At 42.9% G+C, this 27,733-nt stretch overlaps 1 protein-coding gene across 1 annotated transcript in view; it reads left to right on the forward strand.

The window, feature by feature from the left end:
• Positions 1-4,853: 4,853 nt before the first annotated feature.
• LOC120862891 (CD109 antigen-like) overlaps positions 4,854-27,733 on the forward strand; it is a 143,541-nt gene continuing 120,661 nt past the window's right edge. The window contains exons 1-3 of the mRNA XM_040239044.1: positions 4,854-5,148; positions 6,462-6,634; positions 26,792-26,820. Of these exons, the coding sequence (XP_040094978.1) occupies positions 5,075-5,148; positions 6,462-6,634; positions 26,792-26,820 (276 nt within the window). The 5' untranslated portion in view covers positions 4,854-5,074. The remainder of the gene's footprint in view (positions 5,149-6,461; positions 6,635-26,791; positions 26,821-27,733) is intronic.

Genomic DNA, 27,733 nt, shown 5'->3' on the forward strand with positions numbered 1-27,733 from the left:
ATTATTATTCCTAGTTAATTTCAACATCATTCCTTGTCTTCCAGTGGACAAGAATTTCCTCTTCTGCTTTGAGTTAGAAAGATTCTGGTATTCTGTGCAGAATTCTATCTAAATAGTTCTCAAATAGATGATAAATGTAAGGAAACATTCATTTCATACATAATATTTCTTAAATTTTATACAATTTGAACGTGTAAAAGCCAACAGACTTGAGGATGCACACTATGCTGTAAATCAGGAACTAATGTTTCTTTCAATGTTTCTCCTGAAACCAGCCTCACTGGTGTGAGATCAGAGGGTGGAAATGAGAGTGGCTCTTCTATTACCCCTAGTGACCACTGCTGAATTTTTTGCTTCTTATTTCCGCATCAGACTCTGCCAGTTTAGAGTTCTGAGTCCCCAAGAGAGGAATGTTTCCACTGGGTGACACTGCAGCAGGTCGGTTAAACTGGAAGCTGAGCCTGGCCACCTGCGGCTCCTTGTGCCAGTAAAACAGTGGCCACAGAAGTGGCTGATTTACTAGCTGGAGTGACTGATGCTCTTGATTGTCGAGGAGTTGCCACTACACAGTGGAAGGAAGGAGTATTTCTGCAGTGCAGAAGATACACTGGGGCATCTCTCAGTCTCCCCAGGTCTTGTGGTTAAATATCAATGGAAAACAGCAATATAATATGCAGAGGACTGATAATGGCTCAGACCCTTCAGGAGTGAAGATCTAGGTCACTCCACCGTGCAGAGAGCCGTGCCAGCCTAGGTGATTACTGAGAGCAGAGGTACAGGTAGTGGAAGAAGGTAGTTGTAAATACAAGCTTGTGATGAGTAGCGGAAATAAAGACTGTAATAGCTACCTGTAGTTCTTTCTTGTTTTGATATACATGTATGTATTCTAATATATATCAAAGTATATATATATATATATATATATATATATATACATATTTTCCTTGTGGTTCAGCTGGTAAAGAATCCACCTGCGGTGTGGGAGACCTTGGGTTGGATACCTGCGTTAGGAAGAGCCCTGGAAAAGAGAAATGCTACAAACTTCAGAATTCTGGCCTGGAGAATTCCATGGACTGTTTAGTGTATGGGATCATAAAGAGGTGGACACAACTGAGTCACTTTTGCTTTCATATATATGTATGTATGTATTATATATATATATATATACATATACACAAACACACACTTCATTCCTGAGGTATGAGATTAACTGTTATTAACACACATTAGATGGTAGAGAAATGAGAGGGGGAAGGAAAAATATTGGTTAATATACAATATTATAATATAATATAATATTGTATATTAACCAATATTTATATATCTTATATTTATATATAATATATATTACTATTTATTAAAATTACCAAGTGGCTCAGTGGTAAAGAATCTACCTGCTAAGCAGGAGATGCAGGTTCAATTCCTGTGTCAGGAAGATCCCCGGAAAAAGAAATAGCAACCCACTCCAATATTCTTGCCTGGGAAACTCCATGGACAGAGGAACCTGGTGGGCTGCAGTCCATTGGGTTGCAAAGGGTCGGACAGTACTTAGTGATTGACCATGCAAAATTATAATATAAATATAATAGATAGAATATTTTTATTATCATTAGCATTTATAACAACATATAGTATTATAACATTATTAATATAGTAATAGATTATATGATAAAATAAATATTACTATTGTATCAATGTATCAATCAATTATATGGTAGGAATTAATATACCATCACTGTATTATTACATTAATATTAATCATTAATATTACCACATTAATTATTAATATATAAATTATATAAATATAACTTTTAATATACTATAATTAATATTGTGTATATAAACTAATATATTTCTTCCCCTTCTCAATTTTCTACCATCTAATATATATTAATAGCAGTTAATCTTAAACCTTAGGTTTAAAGTTACAGGCTCTCAAAGGGAGAATGTGATTCAGCTAGAAAAGGCACCGATAATATCCAAAAACAGTTGAAGGACTTTGTATACTCTTTTGGAGAGAGGGTTGTTTTTGGTTCTGTGAGGGATATTTGCATCATGTTGGGGGAAAGCATGAATTTTCTGTCTCTTGTTGAAGTTAAGTATGGTTAAAACGGGTATATTCAGAAGCCAAGCTGATGAGGCATGGACTTTGGTAGCTTCGTACTGTGCCAGATTATCCAAGATGAAGCTAAATTTCTCAGAATTCCCCTCCCTGTATGGTTTTGAGTTGGTATTGGCCACAAGAGACACTTTATGTGAATTTGGAAGCCAGCTTGAAGCAGAAGTCATATTTTTCACTCTGAAGGTCGATGCAAGGCGCTAGGCATTGGCTACCAGCCCAGATTGTTACTGCTGTGCTAGCTGACTTGGCGGGTGTGGGGCGGCAGTGGGGCTCAAGGTCCTCCGCTTCTCAGGGGGTCTTCTCCTTGAGCTTTTCTGAATTCTGGGCCAAGTACATATTTAGCTGGCTTCTCCTGCAGGTTATCCATGACATCAGAGTTGGAGGTGTTAATAGACACATGCGTTCCAGTTCACCCTCATGTTTCCTTGTTGTGGATCATATGTAGCTTTTTTCCCCTGGCTGACTTACAGTGACTTCGACTCAACACTAGACACACAATCAACAGCTGCTCCACAAGCTCCCATAATTGCGTGGGATTTGTCTCCTATTGATTCTGCTTTCTTCAATGAACCACATGCTAAAGACATGTCAGGGGGGACATGGGAAAAGTGTGAGATTCTTATGCCAAAGGCCATTCAGTTTTCATGGGAGAAACATACATAGGTTTTTTTGTATCAAGATTCATTAATTTTATTCCAAAGAGTTTCTAAGATGCTCCCTTAAAGACTACTTACTAAAACAATATCATTTTTGTTTTATTTTTAAAAGTTATATGTATTTATATATGTAGACACTTTGGCAGGTCCAGGTAATTGCCTGGATATGGATAACATTTTGATGAATATCCTTCAAATCTTTCTTCAGTGCATATATATATATAATGTATGTGTGTGTGCACGCTAAGTTGCTTTAGTCCTGTCTGACTCTTTGTGACCCCATAGTCTGTAGCCCTCCAGGTTCCTCTGTTTGAGGGATTCTCCAGGCAAGGATACTGGAGTGGGTTACTGTGCCTTCCTCCAGGGGATCTTCCCAATCCAGAGATTGAACCCTCGTCTCTTATGTCTCCTGTATTGGCAGATGGGTTCTTTACCACTAGCGCCACCTGGGAAGCCCAGTCTGTGCCTCATTTCTGCAAATCCGCATGGCCAAATTTCTGCACGGTTAAGCTTCTTGTGTGTATTGTGAGAAGGAAGGCATGAGCAGGGAGGTCACATCAATTTAAAATATGAACAGACTTCATTTTATAAAACAGCAAGGTGGTTCTAAACTTTTCTAGACATGTCTGGGGATGCAACGTTATCAACTAATTTTTTGGAGTCCTTCTTATATCTGCCTGCCTCTAGAATGAACCTGAATTGATTGATCCATCTTCTGAAGTGAAGCTTGGAAAGAATTTTCTCCAGTTTCCCGATTTCCTTTTCTCATCAAAGACAGAGTCTACCTGTAGACCCTCTGTGGCCCACAGTATGCTGAAATGAAGTAGAATTTCAGTCCCTATCCCAGACCTGCTGAATCAGGATTTACACTTTACTGTGATCCTCATACACATTAGAGCTTGAGAAGCACTGATGTAGATTGGGACAGAAGCCCACACTCAACCCTGTACTACAGGGGTGAGGAGACCAGACAGGCAGTAATAGCCATGTCAGGGACAGAGCGTGCACCCAATGACCACTTCAGCCCTTTTCACTTTACCCAAGCCCTGCCTGCACAGGAAGCAAGCCACTAAAGACAGGAGCGTGGAGGAGCCCTGAGGAAACAGGGACCTCTGCAAGCCGCTCAGCAGGGTGAAAAAGGGTGGGACAGGAAAGGGAGGAAAGCGAGTTTCTGGACTCCCAAACCACAGTTTGTCTAGGTGCTACTTTCCTCCTTATTTAGCACATAGATTTGTGAAGAGACAACCTTCCGATGACCTCTTTTCCTTTTGCATTTTTCGCTGTATTAAACGGTCACCATCTGAAAGTTTTCTCCGTGAATTAGACACTTGAAATTGTTAAGGACTGAATGTGCCCGTTTTCCAACGGTTTCTGGCAGTTCCCCGCTTTTATGGTGTAGTCATGGTGAAACCTGAGTCATCTGAAGATGGTGAGAGTGCCAAGGAGTCGGGGAAGGAGCGGCAGCCGAGCCAGGACCCAGGAGCTGGGGCTCAGGAACTGCGGGCCACCCTGGGCCACTGGCCTTCCTCGGGCACAGGAGAGCCGCCCTAACCACTGTGTTTAAACAAATTGCTCCAAGCTTCACGGTGCTAATGAATACCTTCTGTAGCCGAAGTGTTCAGCGGCAGCCGAGTATGAAGCATCTCCCCACACAGTTGCTTCTCAGAGTTTCAAGGAGCAGCACCTCACACTCACACGTGCCAGAATTTTCTCCCCCCCGCTCCCTTTTTTTTAAACCGAGAAACCCACATTTTCCTGGAGAGGGAAACAATATACATGACTTTTTGTTTCAAGGCGGGAAAAAAAGTTTTCTCCAGGGCTTATTGATTCATATACATTCAACAGCTACCAGAAAATACACCCCTGTTTGGTGTGTGTGTGCCATTTTCTCTCAGATTCTGACTCACAGTCTGGAGGACAATGACTGATCTTTTCCCACCTCCCAGAGCGGCCGTGCACTTCTCTCCGCACAAGGAGGGGCCTGTTTACGCCCCCCGGGCCTCGCCGGCGGAGCCGGGGGGCCGGGGGGCGGAGCGGGGCGGCCGCGCGCCTGCCGTCTCCCGCCCGGCTCTGCGGTGTCGGCCCGGGCGCCGAGGAGCGCCGCGGTGATGCGGCGGGAGGGGTGGAGCCGCCGCGCCCCGGCTCGGTTTGGAGCCCTCGCTCGGCCGGCGGGCGCGCCCAGCGCTCACTGCTGAGCCGGGAGTCTGGGCGCAGCCGGGAGGCGGTGAGAGGCCACACCCCGCGCGGCCCGCGTATTTCCTCGGGAGCCCGCGGCCGCCGCGCACACAGCGCCGAGATGCGGGGCCTCAGGCTCCTGACCGCCGCCCGCCTCTTCTGCGTGTGGAGCGCGGCGCTGGCCGCCGTCCCCGGGTAGGAGCGCGGGGCGCGCGGGGCGCGTGGGGCGGGCGGGGAGCGGGGGTCCCCAGCCGGACCTCGGCCTGGAGATTTGAGCCTGCATCGCTTCAGCGCGGTCCTCCCGGGGACAGTTAACTTTCTCCACCCACGAGGTTGTTAAGCGTCTCCGGCCAGGACTGTTTTCTGAAGAGTTTTTCTTTTTAGTCCACACTCCCTCTGAGTTTGTTTCGACTTTTTGCGCCCCTCGCCCCTCTACAGTAATGTGCCTTCTTTTAAAGACGTGCATGCATAGTTTTTCTAAACAAGATGTCTCAACTTTAGCAATGACAAGGTGTGGCCGAGGTGGTTAAGTATGGGTTCAGGTGCAGACTTTGTAGGAAGATAACCAGGGAAACACTTAAGTAATGGAATGCACTTCCTTCCCCCTCAGAGGGTTTTGCCCTGGACCCCTAATCCTTGGTTTGGGCAGAGAAAGTGCTCTTTTAGCAATTTTTTGTGCTCTGCTACACCTGGAAATGTCACCGCCGACAGATAGTTTAATTTCAGATGGTATATTTTAATCAGTGGTGTTGATTAGATGATGTTTTCTTGGATAGATGCCCAAACATATAAAGGTTTGACTAAGAAACAAGCAAAATCCATGTGTGTGTGTCTCTGTGTGTGTGTGTTTAAACCAAGAAATAAAAATTACCCTGGGATGATGTCTTCTATAAAGAAGTTTAAGGCTTGTACTTTGCCAATAACTTCTGCATGTCTCAGTGTACGCTGTCCTGTGCGATTTGTGGTTTATGAAATGGAAATACTAACACAGGCGATCCTCTAGCAGTGCACTCATTACTGCATTAAAATTGATTTATGGGAATGTACAACATGATAAGTATAATTAACACTGCTGTATGTTATAAATGAATGTTATGAAGAGTAAATCCTTAGAGTTCTGATCACAAGGAAAAAAATAAGTATTTTCTCTATTTCTTTAATTTCGTTTCTATGTGAGATGATGAATGTACACTAAATTTATTGTGATAATCATCTCATAACGTGTGTAAGTCAAATCGTTATCTGTACACCATAAACTTGTACAGTGCTGTATGTCAGTTTTATCTCAATAAAACAGGAGAAAAACTGATTTAGGGGAATGATTGTTTTTTCAACAGCCTTTCAATGCAGTTGCTAAATGGAGCAGTGGGGCCACATTAATTGAAACAGTTACAGTTGACACTGTATAGGGAATCTATCTCACCATCTATGAAATTTGAGAATCTCAAAAGAATGAAGATGTAAGGATAAGCAACTTCATTTTTCTCTTGTTGTTGGGAACTTTTTAGGCCCAGGTTTCTGGTGACAGTCCCTGGGATCATCAGGCCAGGAGGAAATGTGACCATTGGGGTGGAGCTTCTGGAACACAGCCCCTCACAGGTCACCGTGAAGGCAGAACTGATGAAGATGGCAGCAAACCGCACGGTCTCTGTCCTGGAAGCAGAAGGAGTCTTTGAAAAAGGTAAGATACACAGCAGAGCTCCTTCTGCGATAATAATTGTTCAGTTGCTCGGTGATGTCCAACTCTTTGTGAGCCCATGGACTGCAGCACGCCGGGCTTCCCTGCCCTTCGCTATCTCCCTGAGTTTGCTCAAGCTCATGTCCATTGAATCAGTGATGCCATCCAACCATCTCATCCTTTGTCATCCCCTTCTCCTCCTGTCTTCAGTCTTTCCCAGCATCAGGGTCTTTTCCATTGAGTCGGCTCTTCGCATCCGGTGGCCAAAGTATTGGAGCTTCAGCTTCAGCAGCAGTCCTTCCAATGAGTATCAGGGTTAATTTCCTTCAGGATTGACTGGTTTGATCTCCTTGCTGTCAAAGGGACTCTCAAGAGTCTTCTCCAGTACCACAGTTCAAAGCATCAATTCTTTGACATTTGGCATTCTTTATGGTCCAAATCTCACATCTCTACATCTGCATTAGTAATTGAAGTGTGCTAATAAAGCCATGTGCTAGGTAGGGTCATGAAGAAGCCCCACGTTTTCAGTGGCTTACACAGTACACTTTTGGTTTTTACTCATGTAGAGTCCAGAGTGATGTTCCTGGGATGCTCTTCTGGGGAGAGGCTCTGAGGCCCAGGTTCATTCCTCTTTGTGGCTCTGTCATCATCAGTATGTGGCTTCCAAGTCTGCAGGGCAGGAATGTGGAGTTCTTCCTGTGGGAGGTCCTTGTGGGCCAGGCCTGGACATGGCTCATGTCACCCCTCCTCTCTTGACCACGCTGAGCTTCACAGGAGTCTGGGGGTGTAGGACAGTGTGTGCCCAGAAGAGGGAATGGGCATAGTTAAAAGCCTGACACAAGACCGTATTTGCATATGGTTTATGTAAACCATGTGTAACCATATGTCTTTATTGGGTGCAGAGGATTTTACTAAGTAGGCCCATGGGAAGTAAAGGAAAAACTGTAATTAAAATCTAGTTTTATAGAATATGTTTTGATTTTTTAAGTGACAAGAAAAATAAAAGAAAAATAATGTAAAAAGTGGGAGCTATTTGTAAAAGAACCCACATCTCTTATTTTAAATTTGGGTTCTAACTAGGCCCAGGATTAAATTGGGTCAATGAATATCTTCTTTTTCAGTACTAAGGGCAAAATAATTTTGAGGGATAAATAGTTAAATATATAGACTCATTTTTTCACAATGAAACGAACACTTAATTTTTTCTAATTGAAAGAGTAATATATACTCAGTGCTGGTAACCTGGAAAACACTGTAAGTAAAGAAAATAAACCGAAATCACCTGTAATCCTACCACCCACCTATAAACACTGTTAACTAGAAGCATGATTACAGGTTTAGTCATAGGCCAGAAACTGAGGCATAGATTCCTATAATGTTGAGAGTTATCTTTTAAGAGAATAATTTAAGGGTACAGAATGAAATTCCACAGTAGCTCATTATATAAATGTTTACCCTTTACCAGCATAGAGAAATTAATACCATCATGAAATAAGATAAAATCAGTTTATCTGAATTTGAGATTCTTTCTGTATTGGGAAGTTGACTGACTGGGTAGGTAAATTTGGAGCTGGAAGAGGTGATGCGTGCAGGGGCCAGGCCACTTTATGTTTTGTAGTGGGAAGGACAGGGAAGTGGGAGGCCTTGTCCCTGGAGAGGAAATGTTAGTGCTTAAGATCCGAGGTTGAGTCTTCTCACTAGCTGTGTGATCTTAGGCAGGTTACTTAAATGCTCTGAGCCTCAGTGTCCTCATGTATAAAATGGGGATAGCGTAAAGTTAAAATCAGTATCTAGTACCTGTTAGACACTCAATAAACAACAGCTGTGAATATTGTGAAGAAGAAGATGCCGGAAGCATCATTTCCTATTTACATGGGGGCCAATCTCTACTTTTGTTATTGAAGTATTTATTCTGAAAATGGATGAAATCTTGGCCTTAGGATAATGGCTAAAGAAAATACTGAAATACCAAGTCACAGCAGACAACACAAGGCTCAAGGGGGCGGATGGCACTATCCTGGGAGCTTAATCGATGTTTGAAAAAGAAAGAAAATGCACTACTTTCAGGGGCTGTTTCATTGAAAATACCATTGCAAGCATGCTCCCTCTTTCAAAGGAAAATGTTAACTTTGTTATCAGGGGTTGTGAGTCATTGCTCTCAGAACAGATGCTTCCTGTAAGGTTAGGACTTAAGGATCAACACATTTCTCCCTTTCTGTCTTCACATCCTTTGCTTTATCTGATTTTTCCAGTTGTAACAATATGTAGATCAAGAAGGACTTTCTAAATTAATGGGGCCTGGATCTTTCTAGGATTCATTTTATTTTTTGCCATCTAAACACAAGCAATTAAATACATTTTAGGTCTGATTATTTCATCATTTTCTCATGGAGGCCTCCAAGAGGTTACTGCTAAGAAAAGACAGCTTCACTGGTGGCTCAGATGGTAAAGAATCTGCCTCCAGTGCAGGAGACCCTGGGTTTGATCCTTGAGTCAGAAAGATAACCTTGGAGAAGGGAATGGCTACCCTCTCCAGCATTCTTGCCTGGAGAATCCCATGGACAGAGGAGCCTGGCGGGGGGGGGGGGGGGGTTGCAGTCCCCATGGGGTCCCAAAGAGTTGGACACGACTGAGTGACTAACACTTTCACTTTCACCTTCTAGCAGAGATGGGTAAGGAGGGAGACTGTTTGTGAGTGGCTGTTTCTAGCAGCTGGGCTGTTCTTAGAAATTTCTTGGGTAGGGCAGTGTTTCACCATAACCAGAATGCATTTCAATTGCAGCATATACGTTAATCCCAGGTGGCGCTAGTGGTAAAGAACCTGCCTGCCCGTGCGGGAGATGTAAAGAGACTCCGGTTTGATCCCTGGGTTGGGAAGATACCCTGGAGGAGGGCATGGTAACCCACTCCAGTATTCTTGCCTGGAGAATCCCATGGACAGAGGAGCCTGGCGGGCTACAGTCCATGGGGTCACAAAGAGTCAGACACAACTGAGTGACTAAGCACAGCAGAAACCTTAATAAAATAAAAAAGTATGGCTTGTTCTCAAGGAAAAGCTCATTTATTTGTTTGGTAGATATGGGGAGAATTTTGTTTACATTTCCATCCTTGAGGCCAGTAGCATGGACTACATTATAGTTAGTTTATTCATTTGTAAATATATCAACTGTATTTATAGGGGATCAATTATTCTTATGTATTTATTTTTTGGTGAACAATAGCCCTTGAGAAAAAAGTGTTTCTAATAAACTCTGAGGAGTTCTAAGAGTACAGACATGGAGTGTACTTGTCATTACAACCACCACCATCGTCATCACCACCACCATCATCATCATTTCTATGGTGAATGGTATAAAACAACTAGTTGAGTAAATATAATTGATAAAATTCAGTGGGAAGTAATTGCCAGAGGAGAGAAGATGGAGCAGCTATGGAGATTTGAAATCGAATCATCTGTTTGTTGGAGGGCGAGTCTGTCCCCTTATTTCTTACCTTCCGGTCTTTTACTTCTTCCTTTATTGTGTTGTTGCCCGAGAGTTCTACACCAAATTAAGAAAAAAAATGTTAAGAACATTTGAATTCACAGGTCATAAATGAGAACCAACTCTTAAAGCATGTAAAGTAATTGAATTATTTTTGATGTCCTTAAAACTGTAATTTCTGTTTTATTTCCCATTCTCTTTTTACAGTTTGAAATGTTCATTTGTAAACTTTCATTGTTTTTCCTGAATGAGATTTACCTCAAATAATGAAGAGTATACCCTTTTCTTCCACTAATGAATTGTCACTGGTTTCACAGACCCCTGATAAAAGATTTAAAAAAAAAAACCTAAGGAATCTCCATACTGTTTTCCATTAGTGGCTGCTCCAGTTAACGTTCCCACCAGCAGTGTAGGAGAGCTCTGTTTTCTCTACACCATCTCCAGCATTTATTGTCTGTAGACTTTTTAATAGCACAGGGAACTCTGCTCAATATTCTGCAATAACCTAAATGGGAAAAGAATTTGAAAAAGAATAGATATCTGTATGCTGCTACTGCTAAGTCACTTCAGTCGTGTCCGACTCTGTGACCCCATAGGTGGCAGCCCACCAGGCTCCCCCGTCCCTAGGATTCTCCAGGCAAGAATTACTGGAGTGGGTTGCCATTTCCTTATACCTGTATATATATATATAACCAAATCACTTTGATATACACCTGAAACTAACACAACATTGTTTGTCAGTGATACTTCAATATGAAATAAAATTAAAAATGAATTAATACAATTTCTTTTCTGTCCCTCTTCTCCCAAAAAAGAGGAAAGAAAAGAAAAAAAAACCTACTAAACAGAAAATCTTGACTGTTAACTTGAGTGCTCAGGAGGGCATCTCCTGTTCTGGAGGCACTGCTTATTTAATTACGACACCGAGCCTGCTTCCATTTTCCCATGGAAGGGTTCGGGTGAGGTGGACTCTGTGTGTATGTCTGTATCCGTTAATAACTTGCCTTTTCTTTTTGCCCTAAAATCTTGGAGAGTTAATGGGATGTTTATCTCCTATTTTTTAAGGATGAAACATTCTTCTTTGTCTTCTCCCATTGACTATGGGCCTTTTTGTTTTCTATCTTGATCCACTGGGATGGAAAATCAATATTTTAAAATTTGAGATGTTAGCTGAAGAACTTAAAAAATCATTCAGTTCAGTTTGAATGGCTTTCTGGTGGAAACAAAGCTCCCAAACATACGTTTCATGCCTTGTAGATCACAATCAGTGCCATGGTTTTTATGAGCATAGATGAATTAGCGTGCTATGCGGGCAGGTCTCCTAGGGAAGGTTTTCACAGGCAGTGTGCCAGTAGAGCTCAGTTTGAACTTGTAGCGACATGAGAATTATTTTTAAAGGGTGTGGGTTCTTCATTCACATGTCTTTGGTATTGTGTGTAATGTGTATACACAGTGCAGGACCAGAGTGTGGTCCCAATGAGCTTGAGCTCTGCAGCCAGGCTGCTTGATTCCCTCCCATCGGTGACTGTGTGTCTGTGGGCTGTCACCTTTTCACTGGGCTTCGGTTTTATCATCTGAAGAGCAGTGGTTTCTGCTTTGTACAGTTATCCAGTTATTGTGAGGATGAAATGAGGTAAACATGTTTAGAGCACTTAAACACAGCGGACCTATTCAAGGAGCTGGTACCTACTGTTATTGGAAGATGATGGCAGCAATCATGTCAGAGGCAATTCTTGGTCACATGTTGGGATGATCTTGAACTGGGAACTCTATAAAAGACACTCACTAGGAGGGGGTGGGAAGGGATGTAACATATTAAGTACTGAGTTTCCTTATAGTGTGGAGATTAATGCACAGTCTTAACTTCAATAACCCTAGGAGGAAGGCCCTATTATCTTCATTTTAGAGATGAGAAGACTGAGGCTGAGAGAGAATAATTTTCCTGGATTAACACAGTAAATGGTATATATTGCCTGAATGTGAAGTTGGTTCTGATGGTTCTGTTGGTTCTGAATTTGAAGGTTTTCCACCGCCTGGAAGAACATGGAATAATTTTTGCTTGTTCCACTTTGGAATAGTGACGCAATGTGGTATCAGTCTTCTGTGAAAAGCATTTTTCTCATTTGCTTGTGGTAGTTCAGAGCTGGATCTCATGAAATCTAATCTGGATCTAAGAGTTGTAAGCTGCAGTGCCAGCTCTCCTCCCGATTTAGTCTGAGCTTCGTAGAATTTGGGGGCGATGAGCCAAGTCAATCGCCTAGTTCATGGCTGAGGAGACTGAGGGGTGGTGTCTAGTGACTTGCTCAAGGTGAAATGCCTGTTGGTGGCAGAAACTGGAAACAGATCACAGGCCCCCAAATTTACAATCCAGTGCTTTTTCCATTATACTCTAGGAAACTCTCCTGACATATGGGAAACTGTGTGTGACTTAGGATATATTTGCAAATGTTGCTTTATCTGATACAAACAAAATATAGCTAACTAGGAAGTTGAAAAATGCTTACCTGCATTTTTGCGCTAGTTTCAGCTGAAGGTGGAGTTGCTCTTTATGGACTAATGATTCTGCGTGGGTTGGGGGCCAGGCTAGTTTTAGAAATTCTATTGCTGTGATTCTCAAAATGTGAGTCATACTTATTCAAATACAGATTCATGGTCATCTTCTCAAGACATGGGTAATGTCTGGGAATCTAAACTTTATTTTGAGCAACCACCACAAGTGAGTCTCAGCTGTGCTAAAATGAGAACAACTGCACTTCAGTTAAAACGATTCTCATGGATTGTTACCAACCAAGTACTGGAAAGCCTGAGAGTGAGAGGCAAGCCTTTGCAAGTCTGTGATGATTCAAGGCAGCTGAAGGCCCCGCCCAGATTTCCCTGTTTGCCTTTCAGGCGGCCTCCAGCCCTCAACCTTGGTGTTAATTTAATGCAATGGAGAAACATGTCTTGGCATTTGATTATGAATCAGTGATGGAGTGAAGTTGAAAGTGAACAGACTGATTCTTCAAACTCCAAGTTAAACACGTTCTGCTCTTCTTCTGACACAGAATGAGTCACTGAGGGCTTGTGGTGGAAACAGAAATCAGATCCTGAAAGAATTTGGGCGGGGTTGCTGTTTGATCCATTATGCTGTTAAGAAGACTTTACAATGTTGGAACTCCTTGTTTTCCTAGTAATATTTCCCTCTGCTAATTTATTATTTATTGCATGGGAGACCTGCATTCGATCTCTGGGTTTGGAAGATCCCCTGGAGAAGGAAATAGTAACCCACTCCAGTATTCTTGCATGGAGAATTCTATGGACAGAAGACCCTGACAGGCTACAGTCCATGGGGTCGCAAAGAGTTGGACACGACTGAGTGACTAACACATGGATTATTTGCTGTATGTGAAACGTGAATGAATGGGGCGGGCAGGGCAGAAGGAAGGGAGTTTCAGAGGTGGCAGAAGGAAAAGTATAATATTAAAAGCGCAGAGGCTGAGTTTTTATTTCTTGTTTGTTTAGAAAGTTCAGTGTGGTTGGTAAGTAGTGCTTCTTGTGTGTGACCCTCTGTCTGGTTCTGTTACATTTTACATGCAGAACTGTACAGATGGCCATTCATGAGCATTCCACCTCTGCTGATATATTTGGCATTTTGTGGGAACAGTTACTTCACAGATGAGAGGAGGGAAGGGTGTGCCAGAGGAAAGCGCCCGGGGCTGGGAGTGGCAGGACTGAGGAGACAGAGCTTTGTGTGTATGTTTTCTGAAAAGATGTTACTCTCTGCTTTAGGTGAGTGTGGGGAAACACCCTGGTGGAGAGGCCCAGCAGATAGTTTTGAAATTGTAACTAGGGAGAGAGTTGAAGGCATTTTCATAGAGGCAGACCATATTTCAAGTGTTGGTGGGAAGGCGCAGCATGCCCAAGAGATAACGCTAATGGAAAGAACCAGCCTGATGACTGGAGCTTGGGAGGCAGAAGAGAAGTCAGTGAAATGGCTGGACAGTGAGCAGCCAAGACAGGGATGGGTTGGAGGTGCTGAGATGTCTCAGATGGCAAGGGAAGAAACAGTACTGAGAAGGAAGTTTTTATTAACTTCCTTTTATTAACTCTGAAGTGTCCTAGAAAGTCAGGGAAGAAAAGGACAGAGAGAAGGGCATTGGTGAGCCTTCAGTGAATGAATGCTTCTAAGTTGATTGCTGGGAGCAAAAGCAAGTTTTTAGTAATAAACGGGTGGTGGGGAAATATAATCAGAAAATGTAGAAGCACTCTTCTTTTAAAAAAGTGATTGCGGTAGCCTCCTTGATTGTTTTCCCCCGCTCCCCGCTGCCCCCACTGATGGCTCTATGGGGCTTCCCAGGTGGCTCAGTGGTAAAGAATTCGCCTGCCAATGCAGGAGACTCAGGAGACTCAGGTTTGATCCCTGGGTTGGGAAGATCCCTTGGAGCAGAAAGTGGCAACCCGCTCCAGTGTTCTCGCCTGGAAAATTCCTTGAACAGGGGAACCTGGTGGGCTTACAGTCCAGGGGGTCACAGAGTCGGACATGACTGAGCACCCACACTTACGCTCTATAGTCTGTTCTCAATCCAGTGGCTGGGAAGCACGCTGGATTTTGTCACTCCCCGTCTCAGCATTAGCATGCATCTAGCGTCCCCGTGGCCTGCAAACCCTACACGATCTGTCTGATCTCACTTCACACACCCCCTGACCTCACTCTGCAGCCTCTCAGGCCTCCATGCAGGTCCTGCAACACAGCAAGAGTGTCCCCACCTCAGGGCCTTGCACTTACTCATCTCTCTCCCTGTGATGCACTCTGCCAGATGTCTTCATGACTCAGCTGCTTCAGGTTTTGATTCAAATATCACCTTTGTAGTACACCACTGTTAAGACCAAATGTCACTCTGTAGAAGTTTGATGGTTGAAAAGAGAGAGGTGGATTGTCTCTTTAAAAACACAGTAGAGGTGCTTCGCTGGTGGTCCAATGGTTAAGAATCCACCTTGCAATGCAGGGGACACTGGGTTGATCCCTGGTCTGGGAAGATCCCACATGAAAAGTGAAAGTGAAAATCGCACAGTGGTGTCCGACTCTTTGTGATCCCATGGGACTGTAGCCTGCCCAGCTCCTCTGTCCGTGGAATTCTCCAAGCAAGAATACTGGAGTGGGTTGCCATTTTCTTCTCCAGGGGATCTTCCCGACCTGGGGATCGAACCCAGGTCTCCTGCATTGCAGGCAGATTCCTTACCAACTGAGCCGCCCCGGAAACCCTAGTGCAAGTGAGCCCGTGTGCCACAGCTGCAGAGGCCTTCTCACCCTGGAGTCCATGCTCTGTAACAGGAGAACCCCGAGCAACCACAGCTAGAGGCAACCTGCGCTCAGACTCAGACCTAGCACAGCCAAAATAAATACTAAAAAGACCCCCCACAGTACTGACATAAAGGCCAGGGGTAGATAATTTAGCCTAAGAAGTGGGGTCATGGTCAGGAGCACGGGTGAGTGGATTGTAGTTAAAAGGGTACTTTTCCGTTTGATATAAGTAAGAAACGGAAGAGAGAAATGTTTTGAAGTGTCGGCTTGAGATGAATAAAACTGAAATATGGTTTTAGAAAACCTTGCCATAGTTACCTCTAAATTGTGCGGATCTGTCATCTCTTTGTAGAAAGTGGGGATAAACGTTAAAAGTAGAGGCTCCCTGAGGAGAGAAACACAGAACTGGAGGTATTCCCTGGTGCTGCCCTAACCTGGGTCCCTGCTGGACTGTGAGCTAGTGGGACGCAAGAAGGGCGGATACCAGTACTGGCATCAGGGGAGGGTGCACAGGAGAACAGAGAAGAGAGGGGAGCTGTTTGTGTGGAAGTATGCCTCACTTGGGGCTTCCCAGGTGACACTAGAGGTAAAGGACCCACCTGCCAATGCAGGAGACATGGGTTCAGTCCCTGGGTCGGGAAGATCCCCAGAGGAGAGCACGGCAACCCACCCCAGTATTCTTGCCTGGAGAGTCCCATGGGCTGGGGAGCCTGGCAGGCTACAGTCCATAGGGTCGCAAAGAGTCGGACACAACTGAAGCGACTTAGCACTCACACACATGCCTCATCTGAAGCTTGAGGGGATGCGGTAGGGCATTTTGCTTTCACTGTGGTTGTAAGTGTGAGAAGAAGTGGACTTGTGGCTCCTCACATCCTGGTCTGGGCTAAGAGGACCTCATACCAAAGCTGCAGCGATAGAACTGGAAGAGAGGAAGTGACAGTGGGTCCTCGACCTGCTGGGTCTCCTCTGCCCTCATTCCCCTTAGGAGAATCCATGAGTTGACTCGCTTCCTTTGCAAGAGTGGGATCGAAGAAACTGATCAAAAAGGATTTGGTGGAGGTGGAGGAGTAGGGAGCTGGTGGGCAGGTCTGTGGGTCTTTAGTTGTGAAGAAATGATTCATGAATCGAAATCTGAAAATCAGAGAGGTTAAGTGCTTGGAAACAAGGAGGGAAGTGTTTTAAGAGCGCCTGGTAGCTTCTTTTGGCAGGATGTTAGGAGTTTACGTTTATGAAAATGTAACAGGGAGAAATGGTTTAGTACGATTAATTTAACATTTGCTGAAATAATGTTTTAAACCTCCTCAGGAATATAGTTAAGACAGGGCATTAGTCGTGTCTGACTCTCTGCGACCCGTGGACTGTAGCCCACCAAGCCACTCCATCCATGGGATTCTCCAGGCAAGAATACTGGAGTGGGTCGCCATTTCCTTCTCCAACTATTTTGCGAACTCCATTCATTCATTAGGCACCAAATTGTGTACCGCAGAAAATTGGTGGCCTAATGTTTGGTGCCGCGCAAAGTTCCTGTTCTCTCAGGCTCCTCCCAGGGACGCCAGGTGGGTTTCGCGTCTCGTGCCGACCCAGGTCGGCGATGGAGGCCGCTGGGAGTGCCGCCACGCTGCTGCTTTCAGATATAGTGTGGGTTTGCTGAAGTAGAGACCAGGTGGGTTAAATGGGTCTGCCATGCAAGGGAACCAGGAATGTGGTGTGAATGCTGCAAGTGAGCCTGTCGGTTGGAAGATGGATGGTCATCTGGAGGGCTACATAGGGACTCGATCCGAAAACACGTGGATAAGAGAAAATATGGAAGAGTGGGTGTGTTAAGATACTAGCTTGAGAGTGCAGTAAGCCACAGAGGCGTGACAGGGGGGGAGTATGAGGCTTTTTGGACTGATATTTTAGAAGACCTGGGGCTGTCCTATGCAGTTTGGGAGACACAGTGGGTCCGAATGGGGACTCCTTAGACACATTGCACTTCCCTGATAGCTCAGTTGGTAAAGAATCCACCTGCAGTGTGGGAGACCTGGGTTCGATGCCTGGGTTGGGAAGATCCCCTGGAGAAGGGAAAGGCTACCGACTCCAGTATTCTGGCCTGGAGAATTCCATGGACTGTGTAGTCCATGAGGTCGCAAAGAGTTGGACATGACTGAGCGACTTGCACTTTTTCACTAGACACATTGGAACTGGGCCCTTACACTGCTTCTTACTACCTATGTGGCCTTGGGAAGGTCATTCAGCTCATCTAGTCTCTTTCTTCATCTGCATAAAGGCAACAGTAATAGTACCTACCTCAAACTCTATTGTGAGGATTAAAGGAGGCGATGCCTTAGAGCCGCCCTGTCCATTTTGGTAGCCACTAGCCACATGTGGTTTTTGAGCTTGAAATGTGATTCGTGCATATAAAGATGAGCTGTGAGTATAAAATACACACTGGATTTTGAATACTTTTAGTGCCAAAAAGTGGAGCAAAACTCAATAATTTTTTGGGGAATGGTGGGATAATAATTATTTCAATAATTTGGTGGGAATATAAATTGTTAACAGCCACTATGGAGATTCCTTAAAAAACTAGGAATAAAACCACCATATGACCCAGCAATCCCTGTCCTAGGCATATACCCTGAGGAAACCAAAATTGAAAGAGACACATGTATCCCATTGTTCATTACAGCACTATTTACAATAGCTAGAACATGGAAGCAACCTAGATGTCCATCAACAGATGAATGGATAAAGAAGTTATTATACATATACACAATGGAATATTACTCAGCCATAAAAAGGAATGCATTTGAGTCAGTTCTGATGGGTGGATGAACCTAGAACCTATTATACAGAGTGAAGTGAGTCAGAAAGAAAGATAAGTACCATATTCTAATGCACATATACAGAATCTAGAAAAACGGTACTGAAGAATTTATTTACAGGGCAGCAGTGGAGAAACAGACATAGAGAATAGACTTATGGACATGGGGAGAGGGGATGGGAGGGTAAGATGTATGGAGAGAGTAACATGGAAACTTACATTACCGTATGTAAAATAGACAGCCAATAGGAATTTGCTCTATGGCCCAGGAAACTCAAACAGGGGCTCTGTATCAACCTAGAGGGGTGGGATGGGGAGGGAGATGAGAGGGAGGTTCAAAAGGGAGGGGATGTGTGTATACCTATGGCTGAGTCATGTTGAGGTTTGACAGAAAACAACAAAATTCTCTAAAGCAGTTATCCTTCAATTAAAAAATGAATTAAAAAACTCATTTTTAAAATATTGATTGCACATTTATTGGTAATATTTTGGTTATATGGGCCTTCCCGGTAGCTCAGATGGTAAAGAATCTGCCCACACTGCGGGAGACCTGGGTTTGTCCCTGGGTCAGGAAGATCCATTGGAGAAGGAATGGCAACCCACTCTAGTATTCTTGCCTGGAGAATTCCATGGACAGAGGAGCCTGGTGGATTACAGTCCATGGGTCGCAAAGAGCTGAACACGACTGAGTGAATAAAATGTTATTAAAATTAATTTCACCCTATTCGTTTTCCTTTTTTTGGTTTGTTTAAAAAATTTTTGTTCTTTTCCCTTTTTTTGTGGTGTACTGCTTTAGGACGTTTACCGCGGTGCCTGGCACAGAGTAAACACTTGGGAATCTCAGCTGTGTTGTACTGAGCTTCTCCCAGCATGCACACTGCCCTGGTGCCTCCCTTGTGAGCGCAAGCCTGTGGTGTGAGGCCAGGTGTGTCTGTATTTTTGTTTTTTATTGCCAGGTGTCTCTGTTGATGGCTCTTTGATTCTGACTCGAGTGGGCCTTCAGCCTTATTCCTCACCCCTTGAGGAAGGAGAATATATATCTTTCTAAAAAGAACATCATACTATAGGGGTCAGTAAACTTTTTTTTTCTGTAAAGGGCTGGATGGTCAGCACAGTAGGTTTTGCCGGCCTGTGGTCTTGGTTGCAGCTACTTGGCCATTGTAGTGTGCTGTGAAACAAAGGAGTGTGCTCGTGTGCTAACAGAAGTTTATCTGTGGACCTTGAATTTGGAGTTCGTATAATTTTCATGTGTCACAAAACATTGTTCTTTTTAAAATTTTCCCCAGCTATTTAAAATGCAAACTATTTTTAGTTCATGAACTGGATAAAAACAGGCATGGGCCAGACTTGGCCTGTGGGCTATAGACTGCTGACCTTGACATGCTGAATGGCCTGTATATTTAGCAGCCCAGAGCTTGGCTTAAATGGCTTTTCATTTGTATAGCACCTAACAATTGGTTTATATTGTACCATTTTATTTATTTTATTTTTAGTGGGCTTTCATTTGACCTATTTTACACTTCATCAGTCTAAATGGAACAAAACACTGTATACGAAACTCTTATTAAGAAGTTTGTAGAGCTTCCGTGGCTGCTCAGTGGTAAGGAATCCACTTGCCAATGCGGGACACACAGGTTTGATCCCTGATCCAGGGAGCTCCCACGTGCTTTGGGGCAGCTAAGCCTGTGGGCCATGCCTATTGCGCCTGTGCTCTAGAGCCAGGAGCCGCGAGGACTGAAGCCCTGTGCCCTGGGGCTGGAAACTTTGCAGAAAGAGGAGCCACTGCATCGAGAAGCCCGCGTGCCAGGGCCACCGCTGGAGCAGGCCCCCTCGCCACAGCTGGAGAGAAGCCTGCGCAGTGGCAAAGCCCTAGGGTAGCCAGTAACTAACTAACTAACTAAAATCGGAAAATTCTTTAAAGAGAAAAGAAATTTGTAAGCAAGGAGATGCAGGGGAGAGAAAAAAGTAAAGAAGTATGTAAGGGACCGAAGGACATTTTTTTGTTTTGTTTTGCTTAAAGCACTTCTGTTTTCTGTCTAGAATGAGTGAGTTCACTGAAGAGTTCCTTGGCTTAAAAATGACATTAAATTATGAAGCAGGATCATATTTTAAGGTTTTGCCTTCCATAATTTTGTGGTGGAAACCCCATTTACCACTTTGTCCATTTGTAATCAAAGAAAATGCTGAATAATGAGGGTATTGATGAGAGAATATTTAATTTGGTAAAGAGGTGAAATTTTTTAGCTGAAAAGGTGATTTCCTTAAGTTTTTTATTGTATATTACTGAACAGCAGAGAGCTGTCAAAAGTAATTCACCAGTAAACACTAAGTCAGGCACATACATGGTAGAAAACCCTTTTTTTCCTGTAGAGAATATTTCTGGACCCAGTTGGATTTCCAGTTACACACTCTCCTTTCCTTTAGCGATTTTCTGCAGAGCTTTTTGGTGAGCACAGATGTCAGAAGAGGCAGCCTATGGCATAATGGAGTGTGTTTAAAAAGTTAAGGAAAGGTTAGTTTTTGAGTATGCTTATTACACGATTTAAAAATAGCTTTGACTCTATTTGTAAATCAAATGACAGCCAGCTCTCAGGCCTGTGCCAAGTGTGAAGCTTTAAAACAAGGTTTCTTTTGAGTGGTTTTGGTGGCTCTGGGAAGGCCAAAGGACTGGAGGATGTTAAGATCGACATTCTGTGGTAGTAACACAAAAATGATCTGACTTTTACAGAGTTATCTGCAATAACATTGAGAAGGGCTTCACAGAACAGAATGTATGTTTAGTCAGTGATTAAGAATGACATGCAGCTTTTTGGGAGGTGGTTACTATTTCCTGTGTCTGAGTCTCAGCAAAAGGTCCCAGCAAAAATGCTCACAACAATTTGCAGATACCACCTATTTCATCTTCAACCTAGAAACTCCAGAGAAAGAGACTATTTCTCATTGGCACTCCTGCCATGCTGCTCTGAATTTTATATTTTGCTGCTGTAAATTATTGCTAGAATGATAGGATTTTCAAATAAGACTTACCCAGTCCCTGGGAGATTCCAAGCTGCCCTTGTAAATTTAGAGGGAAGACAGCAAGTTAAAAAAAAAATGTCAAGTACTTCAAGTCGACCTTTTAATAAGGACGCATGGAACAAGTGAGAGGGCTTTAAGTTAGATCTCTTTGCACATTCTTCAAGTCACTTTCTGAGGCCAGCAAGATTTAGGGGTAGACAGACCTCTCTCCTTCTGCACCCCAGCTTTTGGGGGCAGCTGTGTGTTTCTTGGGTCTATGGTGGACATGGTCACCTGTCTGAGCAGTGAGACCCGGGCTTGCAGTCCACCCCCTCTTCCAATTTCTCTCTGATGAGAAAATCCCTCAAAACTTTGACTCTATGAAGAGCTGCATTAAAATTTGCTGTGTGACTCAGGAAACTCAAACAGGGGCTCTGTATCAACCTAGAGGGGTAGGATGGGGAGGGAGGTTCAAGAGGCAGGGGGCACATGTATACCTTTGGCTGATTTATATTGATTTACAGAAAACAACAAAATTCTGTAAAGCAACTATCTTCAATTAAAACATAAATAAACTTAAAAATTAAAAATTTCTAGGAATGGGATTTCCTGCACTTCAAATCTGGGTAGCTGGCTTTGAATTGCTGCAATGCTTGACCTCCTATTAATCAACCTACTGGATTTATTTGGATTGTAGACTTGAAGCTGCTTTTTAATTTTCTCCTTGCTTAGTGTCATGTAGATGAAAATAAATTACTCCCTGTCTCCTGCCCCCAACACAGCGCACATGCACACACACATGTATGCACACACGCGCACACACACTCGTAGTCTAGTCTTTGTGAGTTTGCCAGTGATGGGAGGTAACTCGCTGGTCCAGCCCTGGTAGAAAGGAAGCACATTGTTTCCTCCAGTCATGGGGCTGACAAAACAGGCAACCCTGATGGTTTATGTTAAAGATGTGAAAAATCAGTGACTCTCTATAATCACGCATGCTGGTTTGTTGGGGGAAGAGCTCCTCGCAGTTTAATATTTTTGATTTTATTCCACTGTGGGACATTGTGGTGGGGTGCCATGGCCTCCCTCCTAGAACCAGAGCATCAGAGATGAAGACTTATTCTCTGAAGTCGCTGGGGGATGTTGCAGCCCATTGCCTTCTGAGCTGACTCCTCGGGGACTGCACCCACTAGGGAGATTTGCCCTGCACCCTCCTTGGGGGAGGCCCAGCTTCCGGCGCCAACCCTACTCGGGACAGCTCTTAGGGGTCGGACTGGCTTCTGAGGGCTCCCGATGGATGTGTCTGGAGCCTGCGTTGCAGCTTCTTCCCTCTTCCTCCCCAGTCCTGCCTCCACAAGTCTTCTCCAGGCCTGGTCCCAGGCACACGCTCTGCTTTTTCATCACCATCTCAGAATTAGCTTCCCAGGGAACCAACCTTAGACACGTGTGGTTGTTTCCTTTGAAGGCGAGTTTTTCCCGATCTTGAAAGTGAAAGTGAAAGTGATGTCTCTCAGTCGTGTCCGACTCTGCGACCCGTGGACTGTAGCCCACCAAGCTCCTCCATCCATGGGATTCTCCAGGCAAGAATACTGGAGTGGGTTGCCATTTCCTTCTCCAGGGGATCTTCCCGACCCAGGGATCGAACCGAGGTCTCCCACATTGCAGGCAGACGCTTTAACCTCTGCACCACCAGGGAAGCCCCTTTCCGATCTTGAAGTTAACTTCAAATGTATCAAGACTGTGTAGTGTGAAGAAGTGATAAAAAGAGCTGAGAAACTGTCCAGTTTGTATTTCCTTTTCAGAAGGTTCTTGTATTACACAAATGTTTTAATGAGTTCCACCACTGCAGCTCCTCTAAGGGTGGGGAGAAACATCATGGAAGAGTATCTGGGTTCCTGGTGATGATTAACGTAGAGTCCAGGGGAGAAGGGAGTCCAAGAGATTGTGATTTTGAACCTGTCTGACTGAGGGAGTCAGGAGCATACACAAAGAGGCTACCCAGGATGTGGAGCTTTTATGTAATCAAAGGTGGGTAGAATACAAGAACAAAAGTACAACTGCTGGTAGAAACAGAGGCAGTGGCTTAGAATCGCGGCTCTGTTACTTCTGTTTTATGTGACTTTGGGGAACTCACTTAAGGTCTCTGTGATTCAGGTTCTCATTTGTAAAATAAGGAAACTAATACTTAAAATTGCTAGAGAATCTTTTTTATTTCAAATGTGTTGCAGTTATCTATTGCTGTGAATGAACCACTCAACACTTAGGAGTTTCAAACAACTATAGTTTATTATTTCTCACAAGACTTAGTCCTTCCACATATACACACAAGATTGGTAATTTGTCTTAATCAGTTATTATAATTGTTGTGAAATTGTCTAATTCCATGATTCCTTCTACATTTATTAATTTGAATTCTATGGTAAAGAATAACTTTTTCAGAATGTATAACAGAATCTCTTTGCTCTACAGGAGAAATTAACATTGTAAATCAATTATCCTTCAATAAAATTAATTAAAAATAGTAAAAAAAAAAAAAGAGTAACTTTTTCTTCTCCCTCATTTAAATAATATACCAGCACAAATTCATAGACTCTTATTTTATTCTGTAGGTTATACTCCATCATTTATTTGAATGTTCCAGTTATCTGGCCATTATCATCATCATATTCAATCTGAACATTCACATAAATGAAAAATTATTTTTGTGGATTTTCCATATTATTCCTTACATCATGCATGCCTAGCTTTCCCTATTATCAGTATTGCTCATAAGAATGGTACATTTTTTTTCTTACCAAGGATGAACATGTGTTGTTGGGAGATTTCATAACCTCCCAAACTTCATAGTTTACATGTTTACATTAAGATTCACTCTTGGTGTTGTAAATTCTATGGGTTTTGTTGAATGTATAATGACAATTTGTTCATCATTATAATATCATACAAAGTATTTTTACTGCCCTAAAATCTTTTTTTTTTCTGTCAAAGATAAGTTGACTACCTAGGATAATGAAATTAGAAGCAAAAATAAACAAATGGGACCTAATTAAATTTAAAAGCTTTTGCATAGCAAAGGAAAGAATAAACTAAAGAAAAGACAAGCCTCAGAATTGGAGAAAATATTTTAAAATAAACCAACTGACAAGGGATTAATCTTTAAGATATACAAACAGCTCATGCAGCTCAATATAAAAAAAACAACCCAATCAAAAAATGGGCAGAAAATCTAAATAGACATTTCTCCAGAGAAGACATTCAGATGGCCCACAAACAGATGAAAATATATTCAACATCATTAATTATTAGAGAAATGCAAATCAAAATTACAATGAGTTGTCACTTTACACCAGTCAGAATGGCTATCATCAAAAATCTACAAACAATAAATGCTAGAGAAGGTGTACTGAAAGGGGAACCCTTCTACGCTGTTGGTGGGGATGTAAATTGGTTACCACCACTATGAAGAACAGTATGGAGGTTCCTCAAAAACCTAAAAATAGAGCTACCATATGATCCAGGCAATCCCACTCCTGAGCATATATCCAGAGAAAACCATAGGTCAGAAAGATATGTGCAGCCTGAAGTTCATTGCAATAGCCGGGACATGGAAGCAACCTAAGTGCCCATCAGCAGAGGTGTGGATAAAGACGTGGTACAGATGTACAATAGAATATTGCTGGACTGTAAAAAGGAATGGAATGGTGCCATTGCAGAGATGTGGATGGACCTGGAGACTGCCATGCAGAGTGAAGTAAGTCAGAAAAACAATTGTCACCTAAAACTACCTATAGGTGGAATCTAGAAAAATGGTACAGATGAGCTTATTTGCAGAGCAGAAATAGAGTCACAGATATAGTGAACAAACTTATGGTTACTCAGGGGAGGGGGAATGGTACGAATTGGGAAATTGGGACTGACATGTACACTACTGTGTGTGAAATAGTAACTAATGAGAACCTACTGTGTAGCACAGGAAGCTCTACTCAGTGCTGTGTGTGCGTGCTAAATCGATTCAGTTGTGCCCGACTCTTTGCCACCCTATGGAATGTAGCCCACCAGACACCTTTGTCCGTGGGATTCTCCAGGCAAGAATAATGGAGTGGGTTGCCCTCCTCTAGACTCAGCGCTCTATGGTGGCTTAAATGGGAAGGAAATCTAAAAAAGAGTAGGTATATGTATGGGTTTAACTGGTTTGCTTTGCCATACATCAGAAATGAACACAACATTGTAGAGCAACTATACTTCAGTAACAAGTAATAAAAAAAATTGGTTGGCTGTACTTATGGAGTCTATTTCTAGGCTTTCTATTCTGTTCCATTGATCTGTCTATCCTTCTGCTAGTATCACACGGTCTTGATTACTGTAGCTTTATAGTAAGTCTTGAAGTCAGGCAGCATTATTCCTCCACCTTTATTCTTCAGTATGGTTAGGTAGTCTGCGTCTTTTGCTTTTCCATATAAACTTTAGAATCAGTTTGTTAATCCATAAAATCACTTGCTGGGATTTTGATTAGGATTGCATTGACTCTAAAGATCAAGTTGGGAAGAACTGATGTCTTGATAATTGAGTTGTTCTATTTATGAGCATTGAGTGTCTCTCCATTTATTTAGCTCTTTGATCTCAAAGATTTTTTTAAAAAGTATTTATTTTAAAAATTTGGCCGCATTGGGTCCTAGTTGCAGCATGATGGCTTTCCCTGCAGCATGTGGGGCCTTAGCTCCCGACCAGGGATTGATCCTGCGTTCCCTGTGTTGCAGCCACTGGACTAGCAGGGAAGCTCTGTGGATAAAAAAAATTGAACCTGGAGAATTAGGTAACATGTCAAGGACAGGACTAGTGGTCTGATTGCAGAAGCCACCGGCCTGACCCCTGCGGCATGCTATGCCTGTCTGTTCCCACGGGGTAGACGCCCGTGGCCTCCAGGAGGAGAGGGGCTGTGTCTGTCTTATTTACTGGGTTACCCTTAATAAGTGTTTCTTAAATGAATGAAGAAACTGAGGACCTGTTACCACCTATAAATTCATGTCACTTAAATGGAAACTTCGAATAAGTACTGTTTTATTTTTAACTTGGAACATTTTTCCCTAGCAGTAGATAGATTTGATGAGAAGTTGGCATGAGTTAAATTAGCAGTCTTTGTTTAGTAACTTACATGAAAAAAGTCTGCATCGTTTTAATACTAGTGGGTCAGTTAGGAGTCCCAGCTCACCCCTGATGTGACTAATGCCTTCCTTTTTTCTGTCTGTCATGAGTATATGAGAAATGTTCGTTAGAAGTGAACCTCAGCTTCCTTCTGTACACTGTATGAAGTGTCCCTCAAACATGTTTAACCTTAAAACAGCAAGAGAAGCAGCAGCAACCTGACACCAAAAATGAATGTGGAAAAGAGAAGCAGAACCCAGTTTTGGGGGAGAGGTTCGCCCACTTGTGTTCTGGGCTTTAATAAAATTGTTTTGGCTTGGCTAAAGAAATTTGTGATTTAGTAAGTTTATGATACCCTGTATATTTGAAAGAATATTAGGAGAGTCTTAATGAGTTTTATATTATATCATCATATTCAAATTATGACTGTTTTCTTCCCTGTTTTCCTTTTTTAGGCTCTTTCAAGACACTTATTCTTCCATCAGTAAGTATTTATTGTAAAAATTTGGTTTCATAATTCTGCATCGTGTCAGTGAAAGGAATTTCCGATTGTTTTGACTTTCATATTGATTTACGTGCCTTGTGAGTTTGGCTTGAGTTCAGTTCCACCTTCAGATTATTTAAGAATAATATTACTCCAGGGAGATTGGTTATTAGCCTCTTCAGATGCATAGTGGAGATTTTCCTTTTGTAAAATAGAGAGCTTCCTGAGGGGAACTGGCCTGGACTCTCCGCACAGGGACCTAGGTGGGTTTGGCCCTGCTTCTGCCCTAATGAGCACAGCAGTCTTGGGTGTGTCGTTATTGCTCCCTCCCAGCTTCTTTGTCCTGGAAAAGGGCAGTGCCTCGCTGAGCAGAACTGGTGCTTGAGGCCAAACAAACAAACAAAAATCAGTCATTGATACTGATCCTATCTTTGATTAAAATTTTGATTTTTTTTGTTTCATAATTCTATATTGCTTTTGCTATTATTGTTTTTTGCTATTAGTGAGTTTTTTACTATTATTATTGAGTTACTGGATTACTGAGTTTTTTGGCACCCTCTTAAATTTTGCACTTGAGCCAAGTGCCTGGCTCACCTCACCGTGGTCCCAGCCCTGGAGAAGGGGATAAAAGAGTAGTCTGTTTCATAGAGGCTACCTTGGAGGTGAAATGAGAGGTAAACATGCTGTGGCATCTGCTGTAGAAGTGGGAAGAGTTAGCGGATTCATGTTGATGTGTGGCAAAACCAATACAATATTGTAAAGCAATTAACCTCCAATTATAATAAATAAATTTATATTAAAAAAAAGAAACCTGGTTATTCAATGTTGCTTAACTAGTCCTACCTCTCGTAGCTTTAATTTGGAAGTCTGTCCTTTATAACTGTTTCCTTTTGGAGCTTCGCACATTTAATGT

The sequence above is a fragment of the Oryx dammah genome, unplaced genomic scaffold, assembly GCF_014754425.2.
Source record: "Oryx dammah isolate SB20612 unplaced genomic scaffold, SCBI_Odam_1.1 HiC_scaffold_4, whole genome shotgun sequence".
Taxonomy (NCBI): Eukaryota; Metazoa; Chordata; class Mammalia; order Artiodactyla; family Bovidae; genus Oryx; species Oryx dammah.